Source organism: Carica papaya, chromosome 6, assembly GCF_054855325.1.
Source record: "Carica papaya isolate Zhongbai chromosome 6, ASM5485532v1, whole genome shotgun sequence".
Taxonomy (NCBI): domain Eukaryota; kingdom Viridiplantae; phylum Streptophyta; class Magnoliopsida; order Brassicales; family Caricaceae; genus Carica; species Carica papaya.
In genome coordinates, this window is record NC_142314.1 from 30,351,974 (window position 1) to 30,375,117 (window position 23,144).

At 38.1% G+C, this 23,144-nt stretch overlaps 1 protein-coding gene, 2 non-coding genes and 1 pseudogene across 3 annotated transcripts; 2 read left to right on the top strand and 2 right to left on the bottom strand.

The window, feature by feature from the left end:
* The first annotated feature begins 7,060 nt into the window (after positions 1-7,060).
* Positions 7,061-7,159, top strand: LOC148253515 (U6 spliceosomal RNA). Its single transcript, XR_015813000.1, has one exon. It is a non-coding gene; the product is annotated as a U6 spliceosomal RNA (small nuclear RNA).
* A 164-nt stretch (positions 7,160-7,323) lies between these two features.
* On the top strand, positions 7,324-8,349 carry LOC110815964 (ATP-dependent DNA helicase Q-like 5 pseudogene; annotated as a pseudogene).
* A 3,902-nt stretch (positions 8,350-12,251) lies between these two features.
* LOC148253516 (U6 spliceosomal RNA) lies at positions 12,252-12,354 on the bottom strand. The gene has a single exon (XR_015812994.1). It is a non-coding gene; the product is annotated as a U6 spliceosomal RNA (small nuclear RNA).
* Positions 12,355-14,418: 2,064 nt separating this feature from the next.
* Positions 14,419-21,163, bottom strand: LOC110824600 (RUN/FYVE domain protein). Its single transcript, XM_088222731.1, has 7 exons — positions 21,033-21,163; positions 20,027-20,894; positions 19,788-19,896; positions 19,233-19,353; positions 18,360-19,106; positions 15,806-17,708; positions 14,419-15,125 (listed from the first exon to the last, which is right to left on the bottom strand). Exons 2-7 carry the CDS (start codon positions 20,220-20,222, stop codon positions 14,698-14,700), a joined length of 3,504 nt encoding a protein of 1,167 aa, XP_088078857.1. The 5' UTR covers positions 20,223-20,894; positions 21,033-21,163; the 3' UTR covers positions 14,419-14,697.
* Between the last annotated feature and the right edge of the window lie 1,981 nt (positions 21,164-23,144).

A 23,144-nucleotide genomic window follows, 5' to 3' on the forward strand; every position in this document is an offset into this window, starting at 1 on the left:
GTCGTCCGCACGCGTGAGATCTAGGCCATTCGATCGCGTGCACGCGGATCGCCCATGTGGCTCCGTCCCGCATGGCTTTCCCGTGTCAGCTTCTTTGCCACACGGCATGTTCTGGTTTGCCAGGGCTGCTGACGTGGCACAACTTTTCTAAATTGCGTTTTGACCTCCGATTTGTGATTTTCTTTTCAAAAACACCCCTAGAATCTAAATTTTTACCCTTTTTTCCCAAAATCAATTTCAATTAAATCCCAAACATAATTTTACCATATTTTATCATTATTATTATTATTATTAAATTAAATTAAATTAAATTAAAACCTTATAAATTAAATATTAAAAAATTAAACTAAAATTCTAATATAAATTAAAAAAATTAAAAAATAAAAATAATAAATTTGGGTGTTAAAACTCTCCCCCTCTTAAAGAAATTTGGTCCCCCAAATTTGCTTCTTACTCTTGGTCGAACAAATGGGGATACTAGGCTCTAAAATCTAATTCTAGCTCTCAGGTAGCCTCCTTTAGCGTGTGGTTCTACCACACGACCTTTACAAATGATATTTTCTGGTTGCGGAGTATCCTGCTTTTTCGGTCCGTGATACCGACTGGTACTTCTTCATAAGATAAGTCCTCTTGGAGTGGAAGTGGTTCATGAGCCAAGACATGAGAGGGGTCCGGGTTGTACTTACGTAGCATGGATACGTGGAACACATTGTGGACCTTAGAGAGCTCTGGAGGCAGTGCTAGTCTGTAGGGAGCAGTACTAATCCTGTCTACGATTTTAAAAGGTCCAATAAATCGGGAGGTTCAATTTTTCCCTCCTACCGAAACTACTTATTTCTTTGAAAGGAGTAACCTTAAGGAACACCTGGTCGCCTTTCTCAAACACTATATCTCTCCTTCAGGTGTCCGCATAACTCTTTTGCCTGCTCTGAGCCGTCTGAATGTTCTTTCTGATTTTAACTATTTTAGACGTGGTCTCCTCTACCAACTCTGAGCCGAACAATCTTCTATCGCCCACTTCTTCCCAACAAATCGGTGATCTGCACAGGCGCCCATATAACGCCTCATATGGAGCCATGCCGATGCTTGCTTAGCTGTTGTTGTAGGCAAACTCTATCAGGGGTAGATGGTCGTCCCAATGGCCCCCAGAGTCAAGGACACATGCTCGGAGCATATCTTCAAGTGTACGAATTGTCCTTTCTGATTGTCCATCAGTCTGAGGATGGAAGGCAGTACTGAGAGACAGTTTTGTTCCCATGGCTTGCTAAAAGCTACTCCAAAACCAAGAAGTGAACCTGGAGTCCCTGTCGGATACCACTGTTACTGGAACTCCGTGCAATCTGACTATTTTCCGGATATACATTCTTACCAACTTGTCCAATAGGTCGGTCATTCTGATGGCAAAGAAGTGGGAAGATTTGGTAAGCCGGTCAACGATTACCCAGATGGCGTCATGTCCTGAACGTGCCTTGGGTAATTCCGTTACGAAGTCCATGGTGATGTGTTCCCATTTCCACTCCGGAATTGGTAACGGCTGAAGAAGCCCACCTAGGCGCTGATGCTCTGCCTTGACCTGCTGACATACCAAGCACTTGGATACAAAGTCGACTATGTCTCTCTTCATCCTATTCCACCAAAATCGGGGTCGCATGCCTTGGTACATTTTGGTTCTTCCTAGATGCATGACAAACTTGGAGCTATGGGACTCTGTCATGATGTCTCTTTTTAACTCACTATGATATAGGACACACACCCTGTCTTGGAAACAGAGTAATCCATCGGCAGAGATTCAGAATTCTGAGCTCACTCCCTATTCTGCATCCTTCTTGTGGGCTACCAGGGCGGGGTCGACTGACTGGGCTTCCCTTATTCTCTGGATTAACTCGGGCTGGACTGTCAGGCGGCCCAAATATGTGACTCTCCTCAAGTCCTGAAGTCGAACCTATTGTGTGACCCTAATTTGCCTGCATTCTAAAACCATCAAATGGGCTAAGATACCTGCACTTTTCCTGTTGAGAGCATCTGCTACCACGTTACCCTTACCTGGATGGTATAAGATATCACAATCATAGTATTTAAGGAGTTCCATCCACCTTCTCTGACGCATGTTGAGATCTTTCTGAGTGAATATGTGTTTCAAACTTTTATTATCGATATAGATCTGAAAGGTCTCTCTGTATAAGTAGTGGCGCCAGGTTTTCAAGGCATGTATGATTGCGGTAAGCTCCAAGTCATGGGTGGGATAATTCTTCTCATGATTCTTTAACTGCCTGGACCCATATGCTATGACTTTTCCATGCTGCATCAGGACACAACTCAGGGCTAGATAAGAGGCATCACTATAAACTGTATATCCCCTCGATCCACTTGGTAAAGCCAGTACAGGTGCAGTAGTCAGCCGCTTCTTTAATTCTGAAAAACTTCTTTCGCAGTCCTCATTCCACTCAAATTTGGCATTCTTCTTTGTGAGTCGGGTTAGAGGAGCCGCTAGGCTGGAGAATCCTTCAACAAACCTGCGGTAATAACCTACCATCCCCAGGAAATTCTGGATTTCCTTAACTAATATCAACTTCTCCTAGCCAAGTACCGCTTCAACCTTTTCGGGATTCACTGATACTCCTTCCTTCGATATGATGTGTCCTAGGAATGTGGTCTGCTCAAGCCAGAATCCACACTTACTTAACTTTGCATATAACTTCTTGTTTCTGAGGACCTGCAAAACTTGGGCAAGATAGTGAGCATATTCTTCTCTGCTTTTTGAGTAGATTAAGATGTCATCGATGAACACGATAACAAATTGATCCAAGAACTCTCTGAAGACTCTGTTCATCAAATCCATAAAGATTGCCAAGGCGTTGGTTAGCCCAAATGGCATGACCAAGAACTCATAGTGTCCGTACCTGCTTCGAAAGGTCGTCTTGGGGATGTCTTCTGTTCTTATCTTCACTTGATGGTAACCTAATTGCATGTCTATTTTAGAGAAGACCTGTGTACCCTGCAGCTGATCGAAGAGGTCATCAATTCTGAGAAGGAGATATTTATTCTTGATTGTAACCTTGTTCAATCCTCTGTAATCAATACACAGGCTCAACGTTCCATCTCCCTTCCTTACAAAAGTGACTCCGGCACCCCAAGGGGACACACTTTGTCTAATAAAACTATTGTCTTGCAATTCAGTGATCTGTTTCCTCAGCTTTTTCATCTCAATGCGGCTCATGCGGTAAGAAGCAACCGAAATGGGCTGGGTGCCTGGCTGTAAGTCTATAGTGAACTCGACTTCCCTATCCACTAGCAGTTCGGGTAGTTCGTCCGAAAATACATCTGGAAAGTCTCGGACTACCGGAATCTTTTGGATACAAATTTCCTTCTTGGGCTTGCCTAGTTATAGAAAATAGCAAGATTAAGGTACTAAAAAATTAAGAAAACTTTCCATCAAGGAATAAGTACTAAATGATTTTATTAATTTGTAAATGACTCCTCATTGGGAGGATTAAATACAACCTTTTTGTTAAAGCAGTCTATGGTGGCATGATGCGCCGCTAACCAATCCATTCCTAAGATTACATCAAAATCTCTCGTGTCTAACCCTATCAAGTCTACACTCAGTTTCTTATTTGCTATCTCCACGACACAAGCCCTGTAGATAACTTCCCCTAATAGTGTTTCACCCCCAGTAGTAGACATAAACAACAATGAATCAAGTTTATCAGGTGATACATTAAGTTTGGAAGCAAAAACATGTGAAACAAATGAATGCGATGCACCAGTGTCAAATAAAACATGAGCAATATGGTCACAGATAGTGTACATACCATGTACCACATCCGGGTCGGTGTCGGCATCCTGCTGGGTAAGGTTATAAACCATGCCCTTAAAAGGAGGTCTTCCTTGGTTCTGGTTCCTCGGGCACTCTCTAGCATAGTGCTGGACACTACCACATATGCGACAGGTATTGTTGAGGCGGTAGCATGGTCGGTCCCCGTGATCCCTGCCACAGTGCTGGCAGATCTTTCCACGTGCTGCCCTTGGAGCCTCAGGAGGGGCCTGGATCACTGGTCCGGGCCTCTTATTTGGTTGGACCGGTGCAGTAGGTGCTGGTCTACGGGGCAGAGCCGAGGGTCGGTGACTCCCTGCTGACTGAGGACGGTTGTTGAAACTCCTCTCCACAATCTGTACCTTTGCTAGAACGGCTGAGTATGTCTTGAGCTCCAGTACCAATAAGTGTTACTTGATCTTTGGCCGGAGGCCCCACTGGAATCTCCTGGCCTTCTTGCCCTCATCCATCAATGTCTCCGGGGAGTATCGGCTCAGCTCTAAGAACTTACGAACATATTCTGATACCGTCATATTTCCTTGGACCAGCTGAACAAACTCCATCTCCTTCAGGTGTCGGATGTGCTCAGGGAGATACTCCGCATGGAAGGCCGCTAAGAACTGCTCCCAAGTGGTTGGTGTAGGCAGGGTGGTCTGCTTGAGCTCCCACCAACGACCTGCTTCCCCTACCAGCATGTAGGAAGCAAGAGCAACTCTCTGCTCAGGAACTACTCCCAAGGTCTTGAAAGCTCTCTCAGTCTCCGCTAACCAGTACTGGGCATTTTCGAAATAGGACCCCCCTGCAAAAGTGGAAAGGTTCAGTCTCCTGTACCTCTCTATGTAGCCTGAGTCGATCAAGGAAGAAGCTGGGTCCCGTGGAAGAGGGACTGGGCCCGGCTGGGGATAGACTGGGGGGCCCTGTGGTGGCACCTGCTGAAATGGTGGGGGCACCGGATTATACTGTGGCGGTGTCGGGCAGTATGGTGGCTTGGGCACCGGTTCATACTGCGGCGGTGGTACCGGGTGGTACTGTGGTGGAGCAGGCTCGTACCGGGGTGGCTCGGGATCCACTTGCTGTAGCGGTGGCTCAACCCGTGGTAGTGGAGGAGGTTCGGGTAACTCCCTTCTCTCATCTCGACCTTGCTGGGCGGCCATGATCCTTTCTAGCATCTCAAATATTCTGTCCACATCTTCCCGAAGCGAATCATCCCGGGCTGCTCGGTTTAGTGGGGATCTTCCTCTACTCATTTCTTTGCACCTGCATTTCACACGGAAGAGTTGAGTAACGATTTATCGGTGGTATTTCTCTAAGCATTATTATGTAAGGGATGAGTCCGAGGAACGCGGCTCTGATACCAACTGTAACGGCCCCAGAAATTTAAATAAAGATGTCTGTATTAAAAATTTTAAATGCGGAAGCGAAATAAAAATTCTGATTAATATCCCTTACACAATAAAAAAAACGTATTCAACGTATGAAAGAATAAACTAATTAAAAGAAATACTCGAAATAAAAACTATAAATAGAACTATAAAATCTTTAGGCGTCTAACTCACCGTCTTCCTGCGGAACGGGCTCGGGAACCACGTCTTCCTGATCTGAAATGGTTAAGTAAAGAATGAGCTACACTAGCCCAGTAAAGACATCACACTATCTCATTGCAACAGAAGTAAAGGTTGGTAGAAAACAAAAACGACTAATGGAGCATAGTTTATAACAAACTCATTTATTAGTAATAAAAATTTTTACTGTCCACTTACCTCGGTGAGATTTGTGAAAATAACATATGAAAACAATAGCATTATAACCATCATAAAATGATATACACTTTGTAACATAACTCATGTCATTCTTTTGCATTTCAATAATCAGATAACAAATTTCCTCTTTTACCAGCCTACTAGTATCCATGGGGATCCATAGGGGGTCCCCGCTACACGTGAACCGTTAACATTAATAATCTGATTCTAGGGCCGTTCCCATACCCCGTCCGGTATGGACGCCAAAACCATGAATCTCAATACTCTGTCCGGTATGAGGGTGAAACGGGTTGTCCCCATACCCTGTTCGGTATGGGTGCCAAAACCATAAACCTTAATACCCCGTTTGGTATGAGGGTGAAACAAGCTGTCCCCATACCCCGTTCGGTATGGACGCCAAAACACATAAGGTCTCCATACCCCGTCTGATGTGAGAGACCACGTTCCCGATAGGGTTCCCTACGGACCCGGTCCGTCCACCATCTCCCAAGATATCTAGTCAGGTTGTCTACATTATTGGTCTGGATCAAACTGCACTCCTATGTGTATTCTTATTTGAAGATTATTTGTATTCAATCATGATTAGTGTACGTATATCAACTAATTGATAAATCTGTACATTTTATATTTTATTTTTAGTTTAATAGTTGATATATCTATTTCTCTATAAGAGATTATAGATTTGAGTCAAATTGTACTCTTATATATATTTTTATTTAAAGGTTATTTGTATTATATTATAATTGATCTATGTACATAAAATAATTAATAAATGTATGTATTTTATATTTCGTGTTCGTTAAGGAGATAATGTATCTTGATTTTAGAGAGTTACACTCTAATTTGTATTAGTTTCTTATGTAATGAAAATTATAGTAATCCTGACAATGGGCGTATTTTTGTTAATGATGCAGACATATATGTATATTTATATATACGATAAGCTATTGTTAGAATTAGATATATGGAATAGAACTTATGTCTTAATTGTCAAATAAAACCAAAATGCATGCACATAATACATCTATATGTGTATATCTATTAATTGATCAACACGATATGTATGAAAAATCAACAATTTTATTTTGTTTGACAAATTAATAAAACTTTATATTAATTATGTTTCAAAAGATTTCTATTAATTAGAGACTAGATATTCAATTGTTCAATATAAGAACCAAGTATTATAGAATAACTATTTAATTAAAAAAATATAAAAAGTTAATTACAAATAATTGTGTGCGTTTTTAAGAAATTATACTGATTAATACTCTGTAATTATTCTATGGAGCCATGGCATATGCAGAATAATATAGCCAAAAAATACATTTTAATGCAAAAAGTATACACAATAGCATGTATATTATTTTTATGTGGCACTCAGGGATGAGAAACAGTCTGTAGCAAAACCTTGTTGAGAGGTTGCCAGCAACGTCTATCCCACATCTCTTAGAGAATAGTAATTAGAACGGTTTATATATTCTTTGCCCCTTCGCAGGGCGTCCTATCAAATTGGAACGATGCAGAGAAGATTGGTACGTTTCCTGCGCAAAAATGACATGTACGAGAAATGGTCTAAATTTTTTCATTTCCTGTCCAACTTTCTCATTTATTTATAAAATTTCTCGTTAAAAATATTATGAGAGTGAAGAAAAACCTCCAAAATTTTGGCGGGAAAATTAGGAAAGAGCCAAAGGCTTATACCAGTTCAGTCTCTTTCTCGTATCCTTTTAGCTCTGGAAATTCTCCATGGATTCCGATTCAGACTCTGATGGTTCTCACGTCTCCGCCACTCCTCCGAGACAATCAAATCTTCTTCCTCCTCCTCCAACGCCACTGCCATTACCCATAACGTCATCTCCTCACCCCGCTCCAAAACCCCTTAACCCGCCCCCAATTCCTTCTGCTCTGCCCTCATCCCTGCCTTTCCAGATCCGCCGCCCCTCTGATCAGTCCCGTCTCGTCCCTACCGGCGATTCCCTCCAAACCCTTCCCCCCGGCTTTTTCTCCAAGGTCCCTTCCTTCTCCAAACTTCGCAAACACTCTCTCACTTTCGAAAACGACGCCCCGCTACCGCTGCCCCGACCCGAAATCGTTATCGACCGCTCGGAACCCCGTCCGGTTCGCCCAAACCCGCTCAAAGTCCGCCGGAGGCAGCACCCTAATTTGATCGGCAGCAGCTTGGCTGACCCGCCTGTCAAAATTCGAAACTGCTCCGGCGCAAGTGAAGGTAATTTCGTGAAGCTTCAACTGAATGGGAAAAGACGGGGCAAGTATCCTAGCAAGTGCAAAGGCAGAACCAAAAGCCAAAACAATTATGCCTACAGAAAAACGAGGAGCAAGAGAAAAGCAAAAGCCGAGAGCGGAATTGAGACGGAGAGCATTTGTGGCGAAGATGGGTTTGCTGGAGAAATCCCGCAACCGAAGAAGAAGAGGGAAGAGCGAAGCGTTCGTCTGTTGCAGGAGGCAGTCTCGGCGGCGCGAGACGAGCCGTCCGATGATAATCTGGTGAGGTTGCTGAACGTAGTGTACGGTCATCATTCGTTTCGCGGCGGGCAGATGGAGGCGATCAAGATGGTTCTCTCGGGGAGATCGACGGTGCTGGTTTTACCCACGGGTGCGGGGAAGTCGCTGTGCTATCAGATTCCAGCCATGATTTTGCCGGGGATCACGCTGGTTGTCAGCCCTCTGTTGGCGTTAATGATCGACCAGTTGAAGCAGCTCCCTGCTGTGATTCCTGGCGGCCTTTTGAGCAGCAGCCAGGTAGAGGATTGATGATGCCCTCTTTCGTGGTTTATCCCAGCTTATTATTGATAATAATTTAAACAAGTTTAATTATTAACATCAAACATGAAATGTGTAGTTACAAATAAAGTATATTTTAAGATTATGAACCATACCCCATGAGCTTAAAATCCGAGAATCGATGAATGCTTTGACGAAAAGCAAGGATAGAACTGAAAGATGAATCCTATTAAAGGCTTCTGACAAAAGATATAAGCCCAATAAAAGTTTCTATAAAAAGATATTCTTTAAATTTTCCATCAGATTTTGAGCCATACAAGCAAGTATAAAATACTTAGGAAGCCACCATGGGAGTGAATTATATGCCTTGACAAAAAAGTCAGCTCACTGGAAAGGAAAAGAGCCGAATAAGATTGTTTATGGAGTGTAAAACATATGGTTCCTCAAATCTTTCTTTCTTTTCTTTTTTCAGATAATAAGCCATACAATGCAAGTGTAGAATCAATACAAACTAATATCGAAGCCAAATCTGTTATTTGACCAAAAAGTAGAACGTGAAAATGAATTCTAAAAATAAAAGGCATAAAAGCATTTATCACTTGAGAGCATCCAAAACCACAAATCATAAAAGGGAGAAATCACGGATTAGAAGCAGAAAAAAACTTTAAAAGAACGCAGGCTCTATGGAGTAAACACAATCCTCCAATGCCTCTTGATTCCTAATATTAACCTGATGATAAGAATAAAAAGAAAAATAATAATTAAAGACAAAAGAAACTTCGCAATTATAACACCAACACAAGGTGGTGTTTCTTAAAAATAATTGGAATCGACAAAAAAAATATATCAATTGCCAATAAACCAAACAGCCATCATTAACATAAAAATATCAGGGTCACATACCGACACCAAAACAAAATGAATGAATTTCACATTATTGTGCAATTACACTTTGATTCCAGTTTTGGAGGTTTTATACTGTCTGGCTTACAAGTAAGTCCAACATTTCGTACTGCTGATGCATCGATATTTTCATCATTCTCAGTCTTGCTAGGACATGGCTCTGCATCTGTTTCTACATACCAGGGCCTGGACTTTAGTGATTTTGAGGAGCCTTTAGCTGCAGTTCTACCAGGTTGGTCCTTTCTGTCCGTATTGGATTTACCTAATATAGTGACGGTTGGCCAAGAACCTTCCAGTGGTATTGTATCAGTTGTTTCTTCAAGTGTCGGGCTACTTCCCTTGCTTCCTCCCCGACATTCTACTAATACCGTTGATTCGTCAAATACATACCAATTTGTCAGATAACAAAGCTTAAATCCTACTACTATAGTTTTAGAGCTAAGTTCTGGCACATATTTGATACAAGCATGAAATAAACAATTGTCTATTGTGAGGATACAGTGAGGCCGCAAATTGTTGGTTTCATTTCAGCAACCAGACAAATGCTGATATGCATGGGAACTACGAGTCCAACAATTAAACAAACAAACAATAAATAGATACCCGTCTAATAATGCTCTAATTGGCTTCACCTAAGAAGATACAAAGACAGATGTACTCACAATTGCTAAAAGAAAACAAAGATGGAGTACCATCCAAAATTATGCACATTTGGGACATCCACATGCCGCCCATTAGCACCATCCCACCTTTGAACAGACCTCTGCAAGATTCACAAACCAAGACCACTACTTAAAACACACAATTGAATAAAGAACATTTATGATATTTGCAAAGTAAGGCAAAGTAATTGTCCAGCTAGCACTTTAATGCTGGTCTATCTGAAAGAAGCAAGTAAATCCATGACATCAAATAAAGTTACATTGAGGATTTAATATTGCCATGTGATTACTTTGGAACTAGAGATTGAAACATTTGAAATATTATGAATATGGGGTAATCAACTTAGCATGTTGACTTCCTATGACTATAAAGTAGGTTACACTGACAGGTCCATGAAAATGGATAACCAAATTCATGATGAACAAGCAAAGTTTACCTCAAATATCATGAGCATTATCTGCGGCATTGAGATCCTGAACAGAAGTAGCCATGTCCTTGCCTTCGGTGGTAGGAACTGAAGGCTCCTCAACTTCATTAATATTGTTATTCAGCTCCAGAGATTCATCATCCTCAATGAACCAGGATTCTCCAGATAGCAGTTCTCTGTTTCTATTTCCGATATAGTCAAAGAGCTGATACACAGGGACCTCCCTGATTTCTACTCCCATCAAGACTAGAGTTGGGCATGGCGTGTTCTTCAAGAGAAGACTCTGCAGTGATAGTTGTTGCCCAAAAGCAGAGCTTGCAGGGTTTGGGAAGTCTTCTACATTTTCATACGAATCACGATCTTCATAGTGCAGGAATGATGCAGCTGAATTGTCCTTTGATTGACTGCTAACCATATGGCTTGACAATTCAGAGGTGGAAGGATCAATTGACTTTGTAGTCTCATCACATTCAAAAATGTCTGCCTCAAGAGCCACAGCAGCCATACTTTGAACCTAGATGCATTTCTTCCACTTCATTGCATTTGGTAGCACCAACAGAAACCTCTACATTCTGGTCAGCTGTGCCTGTTGCACTTAACTGCCGTTGTACACGGCTCTCTGTCTGTCTAGCTGAGAAATCAATCAATGAAGATGCAGAAACAGTGCCATATCCAGTGGAGCTCCGCAATAAATGTCCTGCCCTGAACAATAACACCAAAAGATGTAATACATAATCCTAATTAAATAAATAATAATTCTTCTATCATTACTTCAAAAGATGTGGATTAATAACACCAGAGCAGAAGCGCCCCTAAACAAATTTGTATATACATGCAAAAACATGGTATGATCCAACAACTCTTTAATCACGCTGAAAATACATTTCCCAATTTGTTCGTGAGGATGAAAAATGCACATAATCATTCCTTAAACCATGGTGATCTAATACACACGATCAAGAGACAAATCTAGATTTCTTCTTCTCAAAAGGATTCATGAATCGAGAATTATTGTCTCTATTTATCAGAGGCTTCAAAATAATTAATTTCCGGATCATTTATAGTTGTCAAATTCACTGTATATATAGCCACATCAGCTTTTGGTGTTCTAATCAACCAATGCAATTGAAAGCATGTCAACGATCAACATAAGGCTTAGATAAGCAGTTGAATGAGCCACATAAAACAAGCGCATCAATCAATGGATAAATGTAATTAAGTTACAATCCACATGTTTCAAAAATTGCAACTCAAAGCATTGGATATTTGGAATACTCACATTATATATATATAACATACGAACACCTTAAATTCAAATTCTACTGGACTGGAACACAAAAGAAAAAGATAAAATATGAGATACTGAGCGGTAAGATACCATTTGGCGAAGAGAGGAGTAACAGGCTCTTTTTGGAGCGGAACTTGGAGTCAGCAATCTAGACGATTTCTTAGAAAATGCTGGAGCTCTATTATTGGGGAAAGCACCAAGTCTTTTCGAGACTGAGAAATCTGAGCCACATACCGGGACAGAAGTTAGCGAGTCTATTTCATCAGCACCAGATGAAGCTATAGAACATTTACTTTGAGAGCTAAACCGATCTCGATTATGACTGAGATGAACTGATCACTTCGAGAAGCAGAAGGAGACATAAAATGCCTACTATATTTGCGGGAGGGACATTGGAGAAAAAGCTGGCGCGAAGGATTTGGAAGGAATCGCCGGTAGGGATGACGCGGGATTTTTCGGAGGGAAGGCAATGACGATGATAGAGCAGAAGGAATTGTAGTCGGGTTAAGGGGTTTTGGAGTGGCGTCAGGGGAGGACGTTATGGGTAATGGGAACGGTGTTGGAGAAGAAGGAAGAAGACCTGGAAGTGTCGGAGACGCGAGAGACTATCAGAATTAATGGAGGATTTTTCAGAGCGGATAACGGGAAAAAAAAAATTTGGACCATTTCTCGATTTATGCGTGTCATCCTTGCGCAGGGGCCATGCTAATCTTCTCTGTATCGTTCCAATTTTATCGGATGTCCCCGAAGGGACGAAAGTTTCTTTACAGGCTTCCATATATAAACCGTAAATCATTTGTTTACAAAGCGGTGTGGGATAGGGGCAGCGGCTCCCTGTTTACCCCTCTCGACAAAACTTTGCTTTTAACTTTTTCTGATTCCGAAGTGCCATATGAAATTAATATACCTGCTCTAGTGCATACTTTTTGCACTAAAATAGGTTTTTTGTTTACATATTCCATGGCTCCACAGCATAATTAACTTTATAAAATGTACAAAATTAGTTACAAAAATGAATTTCACAACCCAAGTATATGCTTTAGAATTCATTCAATCGATCGTAAACATATATATATATACATATATATATATATATTGTTTAAAGTAGCTTAAGTAACCAAGATGGGAGTAACAAATAAATCAATAAATAAAAACAAAAAAAAAAAGTTGACCTAATAATTTTAACATCCTTTCATTTTAGCACTTAATTTCATGCCTACTAGCAATAATACACTGCGACATTCTCACATTATATTCGCCCTTGAGTTAATTTTAATTTATTTTCATTTACTTATTTATTTATTATTATTTTTCTTTATTTCTTCCTTTTATTTTATTCTCTGTCGGTATAAATTTAATTAGTATTTTTATTTCTTCATTTTTGCTAAAAACTTTTGTCATCCGTACATATTGTTTGGATAAAATCCAAAATGTTGTGTCAGTGTATATATTTACATGAATGTTGATAAACATACAAACCAAACAATGTGGGATGGTAAACCATTCAAGTGATGCAAATGATGCGGAACAGATGTAGTTTCTCTCTTAGATAGGCATGGAAGATTCAAATTCCTCCAATGGTAAACCGCTGGATAAGTTAAATTACTCCTTAGAATATGTTTATCCTATTACCAAGGGACGTGGGTAATTTACTTTGTTGCGAAATTAGATTGTTGAATATTGTTAATAATGTGGTGTAATAATTAACATTTTTACCTCTTATTTAAGTATTACAATTTTAAATCTTATTAAAAATAAAAAATTCGTTATTTTATTAGTGTATTATAAATAAACTACAATTAGTGTATAATGTTTAATTTAATAAAACCTTGATCTTAATTTATTGTTGTATTGATGATAGTACAATAATCGAATTATATTTCATCCCGACAAATATATCAGAAAAAATAATTTAAAATATATTTAAACAAAAAATATAAATCATTACGTATTTGTATAAAATATTTTATAACATATTCAGATAAAAAATATAAAGAATATTTTGTAAATAATATATTCTAATAAAAGATATAAAGAGTATTTTCTATCAGACTAAATTTTTTTATAATATATAAAGAATATTATTCAGTAGTTATTTATTTTTTTATTTTTTAAAAAGAAAACCCTGTAATAAGGTGTGGATTAAACCTATACCCATGTTCTGACCATTAATTTTAAACATGAAATATATGGGTTACAAATAAACGGTATTTGAAGATTATGAACCATACCCGCAAGCTTAAAATCCAAGAAATAAAACTGAAACATGAATCCCGTTAAACGCTTCTGACAAAAGACATAAATAAAGCTCAATAAAACTTTAGATTTTTCACCAGATTTTGACCCATACAAGCAAAGTGTAAAATAAAATATATAGGAAGCCACCGTGGGAGTGAATTTTATGCCTTGACAGAAAAGTCAATTTAGTAAAAACCCAAAAAAGATTGTTTATGAAGTAAAACATAAGATTCCTCAAATGGAAGCCAAATATTTGTTTTGACCAAAAAGTAGAGCGTGAAAATGAATCCTAGAAACACTTGCATGAAAAAGGAATAAAAATTTGAATAATATATATATATATATATTTATATATATGTATTTTTTTTTTTCCAAATGATGAGCTATACATATAGGCAGGTGTTAAGTCTTTGTCAAACCCAGCAGCATGAGAATGAAATCTAGGGTTTGATGAAAAGCAGAATGCTTTCTGACAAGGAATGAACAAATATCAACCTTCAAAGAAAAGCATTTATCACTTGAAAGCATCCACATCAATAAATTAGAAAAGAGAGAAATCGTGGATTAGAAGCAGAAACAATTAACAAGAATGGAGGAGGCTTTATGGAGTAAACACAATCCTCCAATGCCTCTTGACTAATATTAATCTGATGGTAAGAATAAAAAGAAAAATAATTAAGTTAAAAAAAAAACTTTACAATTATAACACCAGCCCAGGTGGTGTTTCTTAAAAATAATTGGGATCGACAAAAAAAAAAATTACCAATTGCCAATAATCCAAACAGCCCTTCAAACAAGAAAATCATTAACATAAAAATACCAGGGTCACATACTGACACCGAAACAAAATGAATGAATTTCACATTATTGTGCAATTGCACTTCGATTCCAGTTTTTGAGGTTTTGTACTGTCCGGCTTATTAGGAAGTCCGACGTTTCGTACTGCCGATGCATCAATATTTTCATCATTCTCAGTCTTGCTAGGAGGTGGCTCTGCATCTGTTTCTACACGCCTGGGCCTGGACTTGAGTGATTTTGACGAGCGTTTAGCTGCAGTTCTACCAGGTTGGTCCGTTCTGTCGGTATTAGATTTACCTAATATAGTGACAGTTGGCCACGAACCTTCCAGTGGCACTTCAGTTTCTTTCTCGATTGCTATGCTTGCCGCCTTATAGGCTAGATCATGAACGATAGAGCTGCAGAAAAGTATTGTATCTGTTGCTTCTTCAAGGGTCAGGCTCCTTCCTTTGCTTCCTCCACGACATTCTACCAATACTCTCGATTCATCTGCAAATATGTACCAATTTGTCAAATAACAGAGCTTAAACCCAACTACTATGTTTTGAGAACCAAGTTTTAGCACGTAATTTGATGCAAACATAAAATAAATAATTGTCTATTGTAAGGATCCAGTGAGACCACAAATTGTTTTTTTTATTTCAGCAACCAGGAAAATGCAACAACTAAATAGACAAATAACAAATAGATATCCATCTCATAATGCACTATGTGACTTCACCTAAGACTCAAAGACAGATGCATTCACAATTGCCAAAAGAAAACAAAGACGAGTAGCATCCAAAATGATGCACATTCACGATCTCGACGTGCTGCCCACTAGCACCAGTCCACCTTTGAAAACACTTCTCCAATATCCATAAACCACCACTAAATGCAGAATTGAATAAAGGACATTTTGATATTTGCAAAATAAGGCAAAGCAATTGTCCAGCTGGCATTTTAATGCTGGTCTATCTGAAAGAAGCAAGTAAATCCATGACATCAAATAAAGTTATGTTGAGGATTTAAAATTGCCATTTGATTACTTTGGAACTAGAGATTGAAACATTTGAAATATTGCGAATACGGTAAAATCAACTTAGCATGTTAACTTCCTATCGCCTAGGTTACACTAACAGGTCCATGAAAATAGATAACCAAATTCATGATAAACAAGCAAAGTTTACCTAAAATATCATGAGCATTATCTGCAGCATTGAGATCCTGAACAGAAGTAGCCATGTCCTTGCCGTCGGTGGTAGGAACTGAAGGCTCCTCAACTTCATTAATATTGTTATTCAACTCCAGAGATTCATCACCCCTCAACGAACCAGGATTCTCCAGATAGCAGTTCTCTGTTTTTATTTCTGATATCATAGCCAAAGAGCTGATACCAGAGACCTCCCTGACTTCAACTCCGTCAAGACTAGAGTCGGGCATGGCATGTTCTTCACGAGAAGACTCTGCAGTGATAGTTGTTGCCCCCAAAGCAGAGCTTGCAGGGTTTGGGAAGTCTTCTAAATTTTCATAAGAAACATAACTTTCATAGTTCAGGAATGATGCAGCTGAATTGTCCTCTGATCGATTGCTAACCATATGGCTTGACAATTCAGAGGTGGAAGGATCAATTGACTTTGTACTCTCATCACAGTCAGAAATGTCTGCCTCAAGAGCCACAGCAGCTGTCTTATTTTCCAAAGCCGGCACTTTCACTTCTGAACCTAGATGCATTTCCTCCACTGCATTGCATTTGATATTACCAGCAGAAACCTCTACATTCTGGTCAGCTGTGCCTGTTGCAAGACCCAAAGCTTGAAGGGCATTAGGTGAAACTCCAGAGCCTGATGATAAAATACTTTGAGGTTTTAAGTTCATTTCATATCTACAATTCTCTATTTCAAATTTCTTTCCACTTAACTGCCGTTGTACACGGCTCTCTGTCTGTCTAGCTGAGAAATCAATCGATGAAGATGCAGAAACACTGCCATACCCAGTGGAGCTCCGCAAACTGCTCGAACTGTCTCTTGCATAAGAGGCATCATCATAAGGTCTAGTGGTGGCAGTGAATGTCCTGCCCTGAACAACATGTCCCTTGCTACTGCTCGACCTCTTTAGCAACACGGATATGCCCGCACCTTCTGAAGAATCAAATTTTAAATCCACATGCTCATTAGACAGCTGTAGTCGCTGACCTTCAATGTCCCTGACAGGTAAGCTATGACAAACAGTAGGTTGCTCAGTCCCTTCCTGATAGTTGAGCCTCTCTTCAATACCTTCTGCCAAAGACCTAGCAATATAATTTTCTTGCAAGTAATTCTGATTTTTCTCTGAAAAGGAAGTATGCCCTTGCTTAACATTCTCTTCAGGCTGAGAAGCCACTGGCTCAACCAATTCAGTACCTTGCGGCAGTGACTCAGTCTCAGGCATTGCAGGCTCCATTTCATCAAATAATTTGTTTTCTTCATAAGTTTTAACAGACAGCATTGAGGAGTCCTCAACTGCTATTATTGTGTCAGAAACAGTGTCAGCCATAAGATCATGTTCCCTCTTGCAAGCTGGACAAAGATAACTATCTACTTCTGGTGGTTCAGTTATGCAAAATCTGCCTTGACATTTAGAACAAATTTCCATGTTTGCATCATTAATACCTTCTCTAGAATCACCTCTGGAACATAAAACAGTAGATGTTGAACAAATTTCTGCATTAGCACCTTGAGCAGAGAACTCCTGAGAGTTACCAGCATCTTGATGAAAGTCATCAAGCTGAATATTAGGTGACCTATCATCTCTATCATGCCCAGCTTCTTCACTTAATGCATCTACCTTGTCAAAGGCAAATACTTCTTGAGCATCAGAATATCGTATTATCTCAAATTCACTTGTCAAGTCATCCTGGTGGTGATCACTCCCTTCGGTATCTAGTACAGCACTTGTACCTTGATCAGAACTTGCATTACTGCTGGTTGTGACAGAAGAATTCCTTGAGATCAAAGAACGATTTGCAGAACTACCCTTTCCAACATAAAAGGTGGTACTGGGAACACTAGACAAGAGAGGCCTGAACATATTCGGAGGACTTTTCCTTTGATCCTAATAAAAAAAATAATCCTCCTATCATTGCTCCAAAAGATGTAGATAAATAACACCAGAGCAGAAGCACCCCTAAAAAAATCATATATACATGAAAAAATATGATATGATCCAAGGACTCTTTGATCACACTGAAAATACATTTCCCATTTGTTACTGACGATGAATAATGCACATAATTATTCCTTAAACCATAGTGATCTAGTACACATTCTCAAGCTACCAATCATATTAGACAAACCTAGATTTCTTCTTCTCAAAAGGATTCATGAATTGAGAATTCTTGTCTCTATTTATCAGATACTTGAAATTAATTAATGCCCAGATCATTTATAGTAGTCAAATTCATTGTATGTAGCCACATCAGCTTTTGGTGCTCCAATCAACCAATGCTATTGAAAGCATATCAACAATCAACATAAGGCTTAGATAGGCAGTTGAATGAGCCACATAGAACAAGTGCATCAATCAAATGACTAAATGTAATTAAGTTACAAAGCACACGTTTCAAAAGTGGATGCACGTTAAAGCATTGGAGACTTGAAATACTCACATTGCATATAGAAAACACACGAACACCTTGAATTCGAATTCTATTAGACTGGAACACAAAAGAAAAAGATAAAGATGAGATACTGAGCAGTAAGTTACCGTTTGGCGAAGAATAGAGTCAAAGGATCTTTTTGGAGCAGAACTTGGAGTCAGCAATCTAGAAGATTTCTTAGAAAATGCTGGAGCTCTATTATTAGGAAAAGCACCGACTCTTTTTGAGACTGAGCAATTTGAGCCACGTACTCGAACAGAATTTATCGAGTCTATTTCATCATCACCAGATGATGCCATAGAACCTTTACTTTGAGAGCTAAATCGATCTCGATCATGACTCTGAGATGAACTGACACTTCGAGAAGCAGTGGGAGACATAGAATGCCTACCATATTTTATAGCTGAATCTTTACCATTTCTGGATGCTGGTGAGGAACCCCTCACATATGATGCTGGTCGATCTGTCAGAGAAGTTCGAAGATTGGGTGGTGCATCTAAAGAGAAACCAGGAATGTTTGACCGCCATGCACTGATTTTTGGTGAAGCAGAATTCCCACGACTTGTACGGATAGGAGAACTTCCCCTTACCCCAGTGGAAGCTGCCGTGCTTGAGCCTGTACTCGCCCTCCGGGGAGTTGGAGTCAGATATCCAGGAGCAGGCGTAGAAGGTTTATTTGGAGGAGGAGATGGCCTTCGCGTTGGTGTAGCAGCACGTACACTAGGGGTTGGACTAGACTGAGGGGCAGAAGAGGGCCTTCCCCTTGATTGAAATGTACCGCTAGTAGACCTGGGTGATGGGCTCAAGCGATTTGGACTGGCGCTGCCCCTGCTACTTCTGTAACTCTTCTCCATCTTCACATAAATGTAGAAGTAAATGTAACATACGACGAACAAAGAAATATAAACATTTCTATACGTATCTAATAGAAGGCACTTGCAGTTTCAGTTACATGTCCATAAAGATATCAGATAACCTACCGTTGATGATCTTGATATGGAAATGGGCTGACTCCTAGGTCTGCCCCTGCGTGCAGTAGTAACTGTTGGCGGTTCATCGTCCAGTGAAGGAAAAAGAGGGGTGTCGGGGGGAGTTAATAACCTTCAAATCAAGCACACATTTCATCAGAGCAAGAATATACAGTAGTTATGCATGAGATAACGAAGGTGTAGACCACGTAATTCAACAGTGACTACCATATTCGACCAAGTCAACTTGACTTTACCTAATTTACCGTTTCTAACGGTGCACTGACTAAGCTATAGGTCATACATTGACTTACAGTTATTTGATACAAGTTACTTTATCTTTTTCCTAAAATGCAATATATCATATCTATTTTTGTTGAATTGCTTTTTAAGCTAGATTCCTTGCGAAGAATCGTGAACTATGATCAAGATAAGAATGCAATATCTGACGACACATCCCATATGCATATTATGTTAGACCTTCCTGTTCAATTGAGGCTATGAACTATTGCTAATGAAGACAAAAATCTTGTGTAATACCAGAACAAGAAAAAAATTATGACCCACCAATCATAATCATTCTTTTCTCCATCTACGTTAAGCAGTTCGCTAGTCTCTCCTCGAACAGGAATGGAAATCCCAAGTTTGAAATCAGAAAAGTGCTTCAATTTTGTAGCTGCAAATGGGCATGCAAATCAAAGAAAAGAAATGTACCACAGTAAGCAAAAGGAGTCAGAGAAATGTAAGTTACACTAATTCACTGCAAAAACCTGAAGTATTGAATGGGATTAAGAACAGAATATTACAGAAAGTGTCTTCAAAGTCATCAGATGACTGAAGCAAGAAATTATCTCTTTCCCTGGAGTGCATCTCGTTGAACAGTGCGAGATCATCATCTTTTTCCTTGACGAGCATTCCGCTCTCAAAACTGCGGCCACGTTTATGATTATCGCCCCTGAGCTCCCTACTGGGAGAGCATCTGAGAGCCGGCGATGGAGGCATTATGCTAGGCCAGTCTACAACTTAGCACTGATTATAAGAGGCTCACGCTGAATAATCGAACTGCCCTTTTCCCAAATCCATGGCCCCATAATTTACATCCAACTCGCGCGCGCCAACAGAAATCACTTAAACGATTTCCTAAACTTAAATTCGAACAGATATTATCCCAATGTTCGAAGAAGTGATGAATTCCGCTTGCAGTTAGCCGGAAACCAGAATAATTATACCACCAAATAGTAAAAGATAAGCATGCAATTGACTCCCCCAGTCACATATCAAGGTAATATCTTAATCCCGCCGCACAATCCAAACAAAGATACTCGACAAAATCTGTATAGGCGATTACAGAATCTTGAAACCCTAGATTATCGTCAAATTGACGATCCCCACGGTGACTGCATAATGAGTAAAAAACCCTAATTTTAAGCGACGAAAATTGAGGTTTCACTGACCGGTAATCCTCCAGTGAGTCCAAACTTTCAAAGCAAAATCCACGAGTTGCTTGCAGCGCTGAAAGTACTAAAAGCCAGGAGTGAAGTGAAAATGGTCGGAGAGCATAGAACGGAAGCTCTCAGGATCTACAATTCGAAGAGATATAAAAAGAGTTGAAGGCGAGTTACAAAGCGACAAATGCAGCATCCGACACTTGGATCTAAGCGCATTTAATGTTGACTGTACAAATAAGAAAACGAAAAGAGTGTAACAGTACAGATCGAGTAGCGAAACGACCGAGAGAGAGATCGATTCAGGATTGAATAGATTGAAGCAACTGAAATTCTCTTCCGAGAAAATGAATTGAAGGCAACCAACCTCTTTTTCCTCCTTGTGGCTGTGGTGATTTTTTTATTTGCTTGTTTCCTCCGCAGCAAGCTAAAGCTTTCGCTTTCTTTTCTTTTTTTTTTTTTTTTTTGTTTTTGTTTTTGTTTTTCTCTCTTACAAATTCTTTTAGTTCATGTCTTTGTATTGATTATTTAATATTAAATTAAGACTTTTGAATTAATAATTTATTCCTTAATTCCTAGTTTGGTGTTTTTGACTCCTGTACACATATATATATATATATATATATATATATATATACACAAACAGACGCAGTTAAGCAGTTGTCTGAGTGAGTAGTTGTGACTCTTCACTTCTGGGCGGTAGATATAATTTATTATAATTATAATTATAATTATTTACAGGGGATAAGAGTGAGTAGCCGTTATCATATTTTGCATAGCCTTTTTCCAAGTAGTTGATTATTATTATTTTTTTTTTTAATCATGTTTACTACGTGATTTGCACGTGGGAATATGCAAATGAAACTTGAACTTGGCTTCTTCAACGTCAAGCTTTTCCCACTACTACTTTTTTAAATAATACGGACGTGGTTAATATAATTAACTCATTTAATTTATTATTAGTAAAGTTCATGTAATTTTGTTAGAACTTATGAGGGGGAGAAGTATAATTAATATTTGTAAAATTTAATATGCAGTTCTCAATGTTTTATAATCTATTTATAATAATTATTAGATTTTGATCAACTCTATGATTTAGTACATAAAATAAAAAAAAATATATATTATTAAATTTAATTATAGAGTTAATAATTATATGCACAAATATTTTACATATTAAATAAATACTAAACTGCATTAACTTGGTAATCCCTCTCTCTCTCTCTCTCTATATATATATTATATGTATATGTATATATATATAAAGAAAACTGGAAATTGACAGGGGTCAAATTGGGTTTTGACTTTCACATTTTCCTCTTTACAACATTTCTTCTAAGTTCTCACATCTGTTCTGTTGACTTTTAATTTAATTTTATATTATATTTATTTGATTCAGTTTTTTTTTAAAAAAAAAAAAATTTACTATTTTTCTCAGTAAAATATTTCTCCTTTTTAGGCTAGTTTACTACAACACGGCCTTGTTATTTATTGCATGCAGCATTAATAAAAATTAAGAAGGATTAATTCAGATAATGTAATATTTATATATGAGATAACGATTTGAATTACAATTTTACTGCTTAACTCTATTAAAAAAATGCATTATTTGTAAATTCCAAATTTGGTATTTCGAGTACATTTATTATTTAAAAATAAAAATAAAAATAAAACCCTTTTTAGTAAATAAAAATTAAATTTATATACGCATGCATATATATATATATATTAAAAAAATTAGTATAAAAAACATGTGTCGAATTGAAAATAATTTTAAAAAAAATAAAAAAAAAACAAATGATAATATTATTAGTGGTTTTAAATAGCTTTTTCTACATGTATTTAATAAATAAATATATTTACTTCTTTTAATGCCTAAATTCTATTTTTATTATGACAGCAGCGATAGGCTTTTTAAAATTCTGAAAAACAAAAATGTAATCTCATCGCACAAAACTCTCCTTTGAGAATATATTTTATATGTAAAACACAATATATGTTTGATTTGACAAATATGCATCTGTATACATTATATAATATACATATAAAAGTAAATATGGTTTACCAACAAAGTAATATATGTGCACGTACGTGTGTTACATGCATATATATAATTATGAATATACATGCATATACTCGAACAAATTCAAATTATAACATATATGCCGATAGAAAACATATTTATACATCTAAATGAATTTAATTTTTTTTTTTTAAAATAAGAACATACTTATGCCCTTTTCCGTTAAGATTGCACTGTCATCTTTTACATTGTTAAAGCAAATGAATTGAAGTTTAAGGAAATGTTATACTGTCAGCGACATGATATGGACACCATATCTATAGATTCATTCACTAACACCATATAATTCATTCCATTAAAAAAAAAGGTTAAACACCTAATACTATTCGTAATTACCTTCTTCTTTTTTTTTTTCTTTTTCAATCTTTACTACATATATATTGTAATATTCATAAA